Source organism: Glandiceps talaboti, chromosome 10 (assembly GCF_964340395.1).
Source record: "Glandiceps talaboti chromosome 10, keGlaTala1.1, whole genome shotgun sequence".
NCBI lineage: Eukaryota > Metazoa > Hemichordata > Enteropneusta > Spengelidae > Glandiceps > Glandiceps talaboti.
The window spans coordinates 16,077,054-16,090,770 of record NC_135558.1 but is presented as its reverse complement, the minus strand read 5'-3'; the positions used below and the strand labels follow the sequence as shown (position 1 = coordinate 16,090,770).

Sequence of the window (13,717 nt, the reverse complement as noted above, 5' to 3'; positions counted from 1 at the left end):
TCACTAAATGAAATTATTTTTCACTTTCGAGCCCTCATAAATCGTGTTAGTACTGTCGGAATAAAATGTTTGATTTCTACGTGCGATGCCTTAACACAACGTTCCCATAGCAACGAATTAATATAGTGACGTCAGACATGTTGACCTTTGTTGACCTCATGGTTGAATTTGTGTTCGCTTCACATGCATTTGTGTTCTATTACGGTGTTAATGGAAAGACTGCGGTTGAATCATTTCCAATGAATTACGTAAACGACTGCAACATCATCAGTGTAAGTGGTTGTGACCCTTGACCTTATGTAATTTGTAAATGACCTCTGACCTCTAAAATTGCTCATTTCTCGGAGTACTTGTTCAGCTTTAGTGAGTTTTAATCTTTTCGTTCCGAGGAATTCGTCGTCTCGCAAATTAGGAAGATTAGCAGTCTATTTTTGGAAGATAACTTGAGTTGGGGATTAAATCATCATGTTTGGAAGATTCGAAGTTAGTTTCGTCTTTGCTCATCCATAAAATTGATGTCGTCTGCCGGTGAACAATTTACATCATGGAGACTCAGAGTCTTCAATTTACATATAATCTCGAGTGGTTATTTTCCTTGACGCAATTTTTGGTGACATTATTGAATTCTAAGGTAGAATGAGCCTTGGAAATAAAATGTTCCAAATGTTTTTGTCATTTTCTTCAATAAAACTCAGTTCAAATCAGGGAAAAAATTAAGGAGTCGTCGTACAAATTTGTTTAAACAGATGTCAAAGTGATGTCAATGAAAATTATCCGCCATCTTAGAATCCAAAATGGCTGCCAAATGCTGGGAAAATAAAAGTTTGTCAATTTCATTGACAACAAGATAATGAGCAACCCCCACCCCTACCCACCCCTCCCCTTCTTTAGTTATTCCAAAATGACCGGGCATAAGTTTTCAGAGATTTTAAAAATTTTCATTTTCAGTGAAATTCCTCCCTGAGGCGCACTCTACCGTAACATAACAGAAATAAAAGCAGTACAAAGATTTATAAATATATCGCCAACGCGTGACAGTTATGTTTACCTTCATTTGTCAAATACCGTAGAAGTAATACATTTAAAATGCTTAAATCAAAAAATGATTTGATGTGTTATTGTATCTCTTGTGCAAGCTTATATGTAAATTATCACTGGTAAGGGACAAACTTCTCAGGTATGATCCTACGAATAAGTAATCGCATTCCGAAGGATCTAAGAAACCGGTTCAATGTAATCTGTTTATATATCAAAATATAACGTGTCCAGGTATTAATTGTCATCAGCTAACAAACAGTCGAGTTTATCATACTTTTCTATTGAAATAGACGTGAGTAGCACGTCTGTACGTGTTCCCTAGCATAGTGACAAAAATGTTCCTAACCTCACAAATAGTGCAATAACACCATAATATATACAGTTTAAAGTCTGACAAGAGCAAAATAAACATGTTAAGTCTGACTTATGTGTCTGGGTTGATACTTTGATGTTATTCCCCAATATTTTTCTTCGTTAAGCCAAGGAAAGTACGAGTGACGTAAGGGCCTTTGTCACTACGAGTCGCTAGATGAGTAGTGACAACCCTTAGGTCACAAGTATTTTCCAGCTGAATGAAGAAACATTTTGGAGAATAATATAATCATACCAGCGCCAGTAATATCATAGACAAATCAGGGAAAGTAATGGCAATTTTGAACGTTTTGACTCATATATTGAACACAGCAGAACCAGTGACGTAGACACGCGTTGTCGTGACGTTGAACGACCAGAGTATATATTCCATATTTTTTGTTCAACTTGGCTCATGCATGGTATGAAACATGGTGTATATGTGTCCAAAATGATGCTAATTTGCATACGTGTGTATTTCATTTCTGTGTAAGTTTCACTGAGCATGTTCTGATTTTGCTTGCCAAATTGTATAGTTCACTGTAAGTTACATAGACAAAATATCCATTTATTTTTGGAGTCAATGCTCACTACAAAGGTTTTTGTAGGCCATCAATGACAATGCTCAGATGAGGAAAGTCGTTACTTGTAGCTTTTTTCGGATTGTATTTCTGTTGTGTTACCAACGAATTGGCTTTACAGTGTCAGACAGAAGAGAAAAAAAAAACGAAGAAAATAATTCACTTGAATATATAGTAAAATAACTTCGTGGATATTTCCATCACTTAGATAAAATGGGGAACTATAAATTCATAATATCAGGACGGTATGTATGATAAAAGTTAGTAGAGTAAATGTGACCAGACTTTGATTTTTTGTGAATTACAACCGACAGAGCAATCGCACGACCTTCGTAACTTAATGGAGTGTGATATGGTGGGCTCCAATATTGATGAATTACCTCGTACTTCATCAGTCGACTCCGGTGTCAGAAATGTTGTGTGACTAATGTGTCATCTGAAGAGATTATATCAACTGCAAATTCATTAGTTAAATATCTGTAGTACAAAGTTCGTCTCTAGCTATCTCGTAACTAGGTAGATGTGTTATTAAAATTCTCGATAAGAAAAACATCAGTGAATTAATATCCCCTTGATTCATGTAATTGCTTGGTGTTACCGATGAGACACTCTTATTCCGAGTTCTCTTACTCAGCGCAGACGCAGACGTATATTTCTAACATTTTTTACCATAGGGGCGGGTAGTGTTTCTTAGATTGTTGTTTTCCTTGTCTACGGGCTAGATATAACAACGTTTTGACTATAATTCCCCACCTGTGAGGAAATAACACTCTGCTAATATAGAGATTGATACATTTGTAGTAGCAGGATTCGTATGATATTTTGACGACAACCTAAGCAATGATACGTCCCCGTGTGCGTTTTACTAGCTGAGCACAGAGGATCCCTAATTTAACAATCGAACGAGGTTTCCGTGTGCTCAGTCCGCAGACGATGTATACACAATTCCCGTTTAAAATTAAAACTTGAATTCGCCCTCTAGAAATAACGAACGATGAAAGCTGTTATCTTATCGGTAGAACGAGTTGGAAATATGCCAGGATACGGATTGCTTTTATATATGTCTGTAAAGCCCAGAAGCCGTCCGAATCGAAATGACTGTGGGCTTGTGTTGACATAATTTGCGTTTTTACGCAAAAAAAATGAACAGAATATTGATTTCCGGCGAAAAGTAATGGATCCGATTTGTATAACCCTTGTAAAAATGTTGTAATCGTTCGTCATTAGTCTGAAGTGCATGACAGTTATTAGTTTACAAAATTCCTTATGATTTCTCGACATATATTTGTTCTCCTGACTCCGAAATATGTTTCAGAAACAAAGTCAAAACATATTGGCAAGGGAACACCGGGTATAGTGTTTCCTTGCAAATTTGGCTCTGTTTTCTATGTAACATAAAAAGAATACCGCATCCATATGTGATGTTGTTATGACTTCAGAACACATGCCGCGCCGAATTAAAAATGATGTAGCTAGCGTCCTCAATTATGATCACTTATTCAAAAGTTAATGCATCGCTACAATTGTATCTGATACCAATAAGGTCATCTCTTTTGTCCCCAGAATTACTTATAACACCTAAAGTAAACTCAATTAAAACCCAAAGGTGTTCAGTAAACAGTTTGGGTATAATTCTCCTAACAAACATTGACAATAATACTACTGCACAAAAAAGGCACAGCCTTGTCTCATAGTAAAAAGAGATTGGACACTGTCTATAGTTTTGCGGACCCCGCAGCTTAAATCTCACTGAGCGATTTCTCCGTTGGGAATGGATAAAGCCCTTGTAGAAATACAATAAGTATTGTTCGTTTTCTTTGCAAGTGATTTTACAGCGAGCTGTCCTCTTTAGCGTATCTCGGGTGTCTTCTAAGCTGGGGACAAGTATTTGGACCCGTCGGGTCAAGCGATGCATGAATGATTTAGCGCGCCCCCCGTAGCGAGTACTGTAATGGTATGTTTAGTTACCCGGGCCGACCCGAGGAATTCCGATTAGGTTCGAAAACGATCTCTGTCACGTGATATTTATGACCCGAAGGTTCAATAAACTTGGAGAGTGTTCAATTCTTTCCTCGAAAGTTGAACGTCGTGTATTGTTTAGGACAAAGTTCACGTTCGTCACGGTACAGTTTTCGATTCTGACAAGGTCTTTTGCAACCGTTATTGAGATAAACTTGAACTTGTACTAGAAGTTGATAATGTTCAAAAGTAGTTTTTAAGATCGCAGTTAAGTTCAATTGAGTTAACCTGAATCAAATAAACTTCAATATTGATTCACGGTCTTCGAAATGAAAGCGAACTTGACCTCGTAAAAAGTGGAAGTCAATTCAACAGGTGGTTGCTATAGCTCGATCTTCGTGACTTTGGAACATGTATCTTTTGTGTGTTTTTTGTTCGATAAAAATTCCATAGGAATTTAAATTGTGACTCCTTAATGTAAATGAGAAACGTTTATATGCCAAGATCTCTATGAAGTGTCAACCTCTGTTGTGCTATTTTTTGTTTGTTTGTTTTGTTTGTTTGTTTGTTCGTTTGTCTTCCACTGGACTGAGAGACGATCAGCTGTATCCCAGACCACTAAGTAGAGTCTGAGGCTGTATGATTAAATAGTTTGAGAACCATCAAACTGTCCACCTGTTTCGTTCTCTTTGTCATCACTAGATTCCTTGCCAAATATCTCGTTAATACTCAGTTCTGTTTCTGTTCCAGCCCAATCTTTCCCACGCAAATAACGAGCTTTCTTCGCCTCCTCGAACGCCTCATCGCTGTCGGGCAGAAGGTGAATTGTCCTCAGCCCACCATCAGGGGCGTACTTACCCTGGTCGAACATCTGGTTAGGATTTTCTAACATCTGTTGCATTCTCCTTAAATCCTGTGCGCGGTCCTCCGCAGTGATTTCGGAATCCTCTTCCTTACTCGTCTTCCTTTTAGTTGGTGTTCCAGAACGAGGTCCAGATTCGTCCTTTTCCTCTGACTCGGGATTCGCGACTTGATTTTCCGATTCTGGAGTCGGTTCGTTTGCCGACCCTGTTACCCCGCTCTCGTCGTCTGCTTTCTGTTCTTCTGTCACTGTTTTCAGTGCCTCTTCACCTTTTTTCTCTCCCGTGCTTTCCTCTTTAACATCCTTCGAGACAGCGACTGTATCTGTAGGTTGCAGAGTCCCACTTATTGGTGGAATGACCGAAGGTTTCGAAGTCGGTTCTTCGGGAACCATCGACAACTCTCGTGCAGGCGCCGATGGTACCGATCTTGGGGATGAACTTCTCGGTGATGAAACGGGGCTGTCACTTTTAGCCTCATCAGACAACAGTCTCTTAGCAACAGAATCCCTCGCTTCATTCATATCTAAATCAAATATTGATAAACTTTTCCTGGACGGTCGCCTAGGCGTATCATCCCCTGAAACGATAATGATTGAGGAACGGTGTACCCTTGGTGTAGTATTCGCTTCTTTAACACGGCTGATTGGACTATCTGAAGTAACATCTGACGTCACAGCACTGCCATTAGAAGTAGTTTCGTCTTGTTTTTGTTCGGGTGTTGATGTTTTCTCACCCGGATGGCTACCGTTCATAGGTTGGGTGATATTACTGACCTTCCTTCGGCTCGCTCTTCGTTCTGATCTATACGTGGGATCGCTTACCCCTGCCCGGCTTGTTTTCCGTTTACTGCTAGCACCGGTAGCCTTGGCATGGTTCGGGTTACCATGCCAAGTAGATGAAAGCGCGGGATTATTTTTACTTCCATACATAGGTCCTGAGTGTCGAAGGGTAAAATTAACTGCTTGGTTGCTCATATTTGATGGTCGCTTGACCATATATTGACCTTTATTCCTGATCTTACTAAGTTCATTCTCCAACCGTCTTCTTTCCTTTTTCATTGTTTCTATATGAAGTCTCTCCAATTCTTTTTGAGTATCTAGTTCGTTATTTTTCTGGTTCTCAGCAAACCGGTTTCGACGCCTCGCGTCCTCCGCTGTACGCGTCTCGTACATTTGGAATCCTTCAAGATGGCGGCTCATTGTTGCCAAGGTGATGTTGCCAAGGAAACAGATGGGATGTGATGGTTGTCAATGACAACGAAGTTTCCTTAGATTGGGTTGGTATCCTAAGAAAGCAGGTCAATCCTGTCAAAGAAAACAAGACATTTAATAATTATTACGAGTGTACTAATGTAAGTTATCAAAAATTAAAATCGTTACAGTGTAAATGTATGTATCTCCAATTGTAACAGCAAGGCAGCTTTCCCGATAAATTGCGTCAAATTTTATACCTCAAGCGGGATATGCCCTAGCAAATCTTCCAGCAATTGACAGCATTTAAGCGGCTGATGTATGAACTAAGGAAGTGGCCTATGAAATGTACAACATGGGACTGCACTTCAATAATAGTAATTCCACAATCCAATTAAAAATAAACCTCCTGGGTTATATAAACTCATGAAAGTGAATTATTACCGTTGCTAATTTATTAGCGAGAGAAAATAGAATGAAAAGGTCTTACTGCCAGAAAATGAATAGAGAAACGTACGCTTGTTGTAGCACATGTGTGTGTTGTTACGTAGTTGTAGCATATGGCTGTGCTCTCTATTATCACAACCGAACACATTTTGCCTCGCCGTATGCTTTTTTCAATTTTCCTTTCATTTTTGGGAGAACGTGTATACCATCTTTTGGTTCGCTAATAATATTACATTCGTTCATAGAACAGAAATCGGGACATGCGGTTTGACTGACGGCAATTAAATTATTGTTTCACTTTCAATTTTTTCTTGTAATTTTCGGTTTAGTTATTGGCTTGACACCCGTGTGAGCTACTGCAATAAAAGATAGTCTTTTCTCTAACTAGGTGTTTGGCGACATGTATAAAACAGCGTCATGTCTGAACCCACACACAGTAATTACAAATTCGTGACAGAATATATTTCCAACCCTACTGTGCGTGAAATAGCATTCGAATGCGTGCTTGTATGCGAGCACGCGCGAGTACGAGCAATAAGTGCGTGCTTGTGTGTGCGCGCGCGTATGTATGTGCGCGGTTGTTTCCCTGTCCCCACTGTGTGTACGCGATGTTGTGTCAACGCTGTTTTCTATGAAAATCGCAAATATACATATCAAACGAAATGTTAACTCATCATGTCACATACCACGTTGTTGACGTATCAGTCGGTAAGTGAACTCTGTCTGCAAAACCAGAAACAGAATGTGTTCACTCCCAAACCTATAGACGTGTCGATCAGGACATTCAACTAGACAGACAGTCAATGTGTGTATTTCTTTATTCAATGTGGCCATATTATTAAGTTTGTTTAGAAATCACTTCCGGTACGTACAATAACAATTTTTTTACACACTTTTCAGTTGATGATTTTCTTTTCAATATATTGAATAACAAACACGGACTTGGTCTACATAGTAGTTTCACTTTTGTTTCACAGTAAAAAAAACACAGTAAATTTGTTTATAAATCAAAAATCCAAATAAATTCAAATCTCTCATCCATGGGGTAGACTGGCAGGCTGATAAGCCTAGACCGATGACGTCATTACTGTCTAGTCCATAGGGCCACTTTAACTTTTCATTCGCACCTACCAAACAACATGGTTTTAAAGTTCGTTTCTGCTTTATTTGACATTGCATATTAAAATGACAGTGTGGATTAATTGACACCCCTTTACGTTTGTATAACTACACTGCTCTAAGAAATTGTTTAGTTAAGAAAATACATTGACAGAAGGATAAAAAATAAAGTATGCAAGACATTTAGTTATTTCTATATCGTCTGTAATCGCAGATAATGGGGTTGTTATTATCGATTTTTACAAAATCGATCGATGTTAGCTCCATTTTCAACACGTACTACCCTAGGAATGTTTATTCCGAGCCAATAAACTTTGCCAAGCGTTCTTAGTTAAATAAACATGCACATGGAATCCGTTTTACGCGTATCGTTCATTTTACGAGAATACATAGTTCTGTGCACGTAAGAAAAATTTCTCATTTTGGTTGCCAATGAGGCATAAACTAAAACCTGGGCCGGGCTATTGGGATGAGATCTTGAATAATGAAATTGAAATACAGTTAATAAAATGGATCTTACACTACTGCAAGGGTCGTTTTCTGGCTGTTTTCTATGCCTTGAAGCGCTGAGTGCAAATATTGAAGTCATAAAGGCTATGGCCACTATTTCGAGAGGGTGGGGGCATTTTCCCCTTGCTTATGTTTTCTGCATAAAGCGGTGACTATTTTGATAGGGAAGGGCACATAATGCGGCCATAACACTACGGCAAGGATTATTTTTTTAATTTCTACTATTCCCCAAGCACAAAAGCCCAGCCCAGGTTTTAATATATGCCATTTTCGTTTGCTTTTGGTTTGAAATCTTTCATTTAGTACTACCGTAGAATAGAAAATGACATTCTCGTATATTTTCCCGACACCGTGGCAGGTCTCGGACGGTTCCGTAAATAGGTGAGTTGTTTTGCGACAACGAGAAACAAACTCATGCTGTGTCAGAGTTATATGTATTTGCACCGCCACCGTTTATACCATTTTATTGAATTTGATTATATCATTTATATAAAATTTCACCAAGTTCTATTTACCGATTCTTCAAGTTCACATGTACATCGCCAGTTTTGACCTGCCTTCTTGTGTCCATTCTGAGAAACCGTTACGTGACTACATCATTCCCAACCTCGTACTTTCAACGATTTGTTCTTTAAAGTGACCATATCGACGGGGATTGGGAATTAATTTGGATTTTGGATTTATAAATCAATATTATCGTGGCTTCCTACTTGAAAAATCAATGTGAAACATCATGTGCAAAGTCCTTGTTTGTAACCCATTCAACATTCAGGGGTTTTTTTTCAAGTAGGAAGCCATGATATACTTATTTTATAAATTAAAAATCCAAAATAAATACCAAATCCTCATCCATATGACCACTTTAATAAAGACCTTGTATCTATTTTTGTAGGTGTTATTGGATGGAGACTAAGTAATTACTGTAACAAGGTCGAATTGGTGGTTTTTTTAAGCGTATGTGAAAAATTGACCGTACCACGTGGCCATACTTGGCCGTACTTGATCAAGGTCGTGCACAAATTACATAGTTGCCGGAATATAACCGAAGTCGTCCGAATAAAATGGAAATGTTATCATTATATTGCGTCAGTATTAAATATTTCAAACGTCATGATTTGTTATTTTAAGAAACTTAACAATCATATCAAAAGTAGGAACTAGACTTAGTGATAAAACTGACGGTTTGCACAGGTTAATTACACCCACCCGCTCCTCCCTGTGTCGCAATCATGATACTCGGAAGTTCATCAAGGACTCCCTACGCGGTATATACCACCCGTTTCATGTTAGTGTGTGCTAGTTGTCTGATGCAACCACGCAGAAACATAACAAATTTCACATTCTATATTTTAAGAAAACAAAATCGTAATTTCTTGCTACATTTTGTTTGAATGAAATAAGAATAAAACATACTGCAGCTAGATGTACAGACATTTGGGCGCTAATGTTTTGATGTGTGTTTGATGTCTGCACGCTCGTGTGGCATGTTAGCTCGTTTCTTTTTAGTCAAAATGTCACAAGAAACTGCATTCATTCAAAATTTGCCATCTTAAAGTGTAGCACGTACAGTTTCTAATTGGCTTCTGCATGGTTGCATCATACAGAGCCAGTGAACACTAACATGACACGGGCTGTAAGTGACACATTCTATAAATTATGGTTCTCGATTTTTACTATTGTTTCATCATATTGTTCTAACTTCTAACAAAATGTCGAATCTTGTCTAGTAGCTGTCACATGGTATTCATACACGACGTTATGGCATTTTGGGGTATCAAAACGCCACAATATTGGTAACTAAACATATGTGTGTGTCCCCAAGCACCTATATCAAACTATCAACGCTGATTTGCTCCAAAATATGTTTTAAAATGGAAACCGTATGAGCAGAAACGACTTGTCCTTGAAGAAATTCTTACAGACAGTACTAATCTTATCGTCTGGCGCGACAATTTTTTTATACATCTTATTTCACTGAAATGCCTGAAAAAAAATATTTTGTTACAATGTATATAGTTTTGTGACGATCTGCTAATGGTAGCCCACGCCAAAGAAAATGTAGCAACATTGGCAAGATTTATGTCTCGCAGACGATAAAGCTGAAAATGTAGCAATGTTAGTAAAATTTCTGTTGAGTCAGATTTCAAGTCAACTGATTTCGACTGTAGTGTATAATGCATGTGTATTTTGTACACGAACATTAGTCAAAATACACGAACTTTAGCCGACAATGGGAATTCAGTTGCAGACTGTCAGATTTCCGAAAATACACGAACTTTACCCGACAGTGAGGACTCAGTTAGTACAGACTTTGTCATATTTCCATTGACGTGCGTATTATACATAACTGTGTATTTTGAACACGAACTTTAAATTAGCTGACTCGAAAAACACGCGAACTTTAGCCGAAAATACACGAACTTTAGCCGTGGTGACCATTCAATGTTGACAAGAATTTTTATCTGGGGCATATCAATAATGCTAAACACACACTACAGAGAAAAATATCAATAAAAGAAAACAAATATGTACGATTTATCAATCTTAATAACGCCATTGTTATTCCGCTGCACGTCATCAACAATGGTATTCGGCAATCAAAACCATTATATAAGATAGTGAACGAACAAACAGTCGTATACATTAAACAAATATATCAGAAGCTCTAAAGATGGCCGGGGTGATAAAAACCGAAAATTTTACGTAAACTGCTCTTAACCGAACAAAATGGCACACGTGCATAAATCTCTTCTTACGCAAAAAAAATAGTTAATTTACATTTTCTTTAAGAGATGTATTTACAATACAGATATGAGATGATTGGTGTGATAAAAACCTAACATTTTACGTAAAACTGCCGTGACTGGAAAATAGCACACGTGTAAATCCTTAGCTCGTCATACGCAAAGAAAATGGACTTAATTTTTTTTAGCGATGAAATCTAAGCGCCGAATGGTTTGTGATAACGTTAGACTCAATCGATCAAGTTGATACGGCATGTTGAACCCCCAACTTCGCAGCGAGAAGGCTGGTTAGAGCTGAACGACGCGACGTTTCTTGCAGTCTACAAGTTTTCTAGTCCTGCTTGCAGACAGAGTAAAGTCGGTTGCCTAGATTCTGACATCCTTTCTACAGAAGAAATTAAAAGGGACAATGTCAGAATCGAGTCCTGACTTACTCCGTTACTCCTTCCGCAATCGGGACTACGACTATTCGAGTAGCTACTACCCGAGTCGGCGAGTCATTGTAAGTGTAGATATATAGAGATGTGTTAGTTGTCCTCGTCAGTTACACTGTCAGGAATCGCAGAAGTGATAACTTGACTTGGCGTAGCCCGACCACCGTCATCCAAAAGCGATACATTTTTTACGATGATTGATATAATGTGACTGTTTATCAAACGAGGTGCATTTTGCGGCATTTAAACGTTAAAGTATGGTTGTTAATAGAACTCAAGAGTCGTCACTATAACCGCAATCGCGTACATAGCAACTTATACATGTTACGATAATATAATACCTCACGAGCCCAAATGTACAACCGTTTCTAAACATTAGTCTAATAACCACACCACAAAAGCTTAACATCCTCTCTGACCTATACAAGACATTAAAGCCGTCTATATCACCCCATTATCCAGCAATTTTATAGTTTAAGCGTTAAAAGAACTTCCTCTGAAATTTAAACGCCCCTTTGATACAATCGTGGTTTAATAGTTCGTTTTTTGATTCGCGATATCGTTGGTGAAGTCACTAACACAGCGGGTATATATGGTTGACATTAACAGCCGAGCGCTTACTCAGCTATCTAAAATTCGCTTCAACAGATCTAGACCACGATTGATGTTTAATCTTTTTACTTAGCTGGTTGCGTCGGTGTTCATGTTCGTTCTGGATTCACGAATATGACCTACTTGCTACGAGCGTCAGGTCAGGCAAATTTACTTGAATAAACCACTCAAATATCACTAAGAGCGCTCGAATGTGTTTTGTAAGATATGAACGATGAAAATCCACTATACACCGTCATGTTACCAGCATTGACATATGAACCAGTGTTGAACGTTTTACTGTTTTTTCCCAGGTGTCAAAATTTCACCAAAATTTCACTAAAATTTCAAATTCGACTTACACCATATATGTAATATTAGAGTTTTTTTTACCGTTACGTCTCGTTCATCTGCTTACCAATCAGACAGGGAATTTTGTATCAAATGTTATATTAACTGTCTTACCGTTTGAGCAACTCGGTGGGAATTTCCGATATATGTATGTAGCTATCAGTGCGTTTGGAAAATGTCCGCTGTTTTGACAGCTGCTTACCATGCAGCCCAGGTAACTCCAGGTAACTACTACCTGCGTTGTGGGTTCGAACTATCGAACGACTATAAATAAGCCCAGCAGTATAGATCAAACTTCAAAAGTGACGGTCGTGTGACCTCATATATAGCATACACAGTACGCCTACAGGCTGATACTTACAGAACAATATCTTCACATGATGACACCATAGACGTTATATTGTTCCGGTCACACCTTTGTACTACCGGGAATCATCTAGTAAGAAGGCGGATTTAACGTGTTGAGAATTCGAGGTTCGGTAAAAATACTATAGTAACTCACCTGCACCGATAATGAGTCACTCCTCCTGCACAATGTTCCGTAATCACCTGCAGAACCAAGCTAAACTAAATGCGTAAAGTTTGAATGCAAATTACGTTGAACCAGAGCCAAAACTATCCTTTGTGGTTACACTCTGTTTACGGTCTAGCAGTCCGTGAAAATATGACAGTTACGTTGACATAGCGAGGTGTCAAATTAGCACAGATGATACCCTCAGATAAAAAAAAAAGACAGCAAGGTGGGGTGGGGTGGGGTGGGGTGGGGTGGGATGAAAATCTTCAAGCGCACGACGTCCTCTGTGCGGCTAATCCACGCCAACCTCCACTTGTGTAACACAATGCGATCCGCCGAGTGTTGTATGTTGTCTTGTTTAATGTCTCCTATAAGATGAATGAACGCACTTCTAACAAAACATTGACAGACGGACGAGTGTGCACGTAGTGATTCGATTGTCGCTCGTACTCTAACGAAAGTCTCGGTGAAAAATTACCGACCTGAAATCGACTCATGCGAAGCACGTAAAGCCCCGTAAACAAACAGTCGTCTGTCTTTCGAGCTGACACGTTACCCTCAGCGTGTAGTGCTACTAGTGTGACTGCCAACGTCTAATCTCAACCAGACTTTATTACTTACACGTTCAGCTGAACATATGGGTGTAACACGATTATACAGTACACCTATCTACGTATGAATATTTATATATTGTTTACGTAACCTTGGCGACGGCTATCAGAATACGTCTCTCACTCGCCTGTGCCCCGGTCACCAGTGCTTAGGTCAAGAACGTCTGTCTTTCCCTTTTTTTCTTTTTTTTCTTTTTTTTTCTCTTTTTTTAATCCAAAATTCTAGAAGTGTAATCTTCTCACTAGTTTTTCCGTGGCAATATGTTGCGTTTAAATTTAGGCTTGTATAATTGTGAGATATATAATAGGGAAAGGAAATTGAATAGGTCGTGAAATAAATGGAGCAGGGGAGAAAGAAATAATGAAATCAAAAAATCAGAAGGACCGATGTCCTGCCAGCATAATTTGTAGAAT

General features: G+C 38.6%; 1 protein-coding gene across 1 annotated transcript in view; it reads right to left on the bottom strand.

The window, feature by feature from the left end:
• The window catches only part of LOC144441151 (uncharacterized), a 12,698-nt gene extending 247 nt beyond the window's left edge, over positions 1 to 12,451 (bottom strand). Inside the window, exons 1-2 of the mRNA XM_078130689.1 lie at positions 12,293 to 12,451; positions 1 to 6,096 (exon numbers count right to left, since the gene is read on the bottom strand). The exon at positions 1 to 6,096 is cut by the window's left edge and continues 247 nt beyond it. Coding sequence (XP_077986815.1) covers positions 4,573 to 5,991 — 1,419 coding nt within the window. The 5' untranslated portion in view covers positions 5,992 to 6,096; positions 12,293 to 12,451 and the 3' untranslated portion in view covers positions 1 to 4,572. The remainder of the gene's footprint in view (positions 6,097 to 12,292) is intronic.
• Positions 12,452 to 13,717: the final 1,266 nt, after the last annotated feature.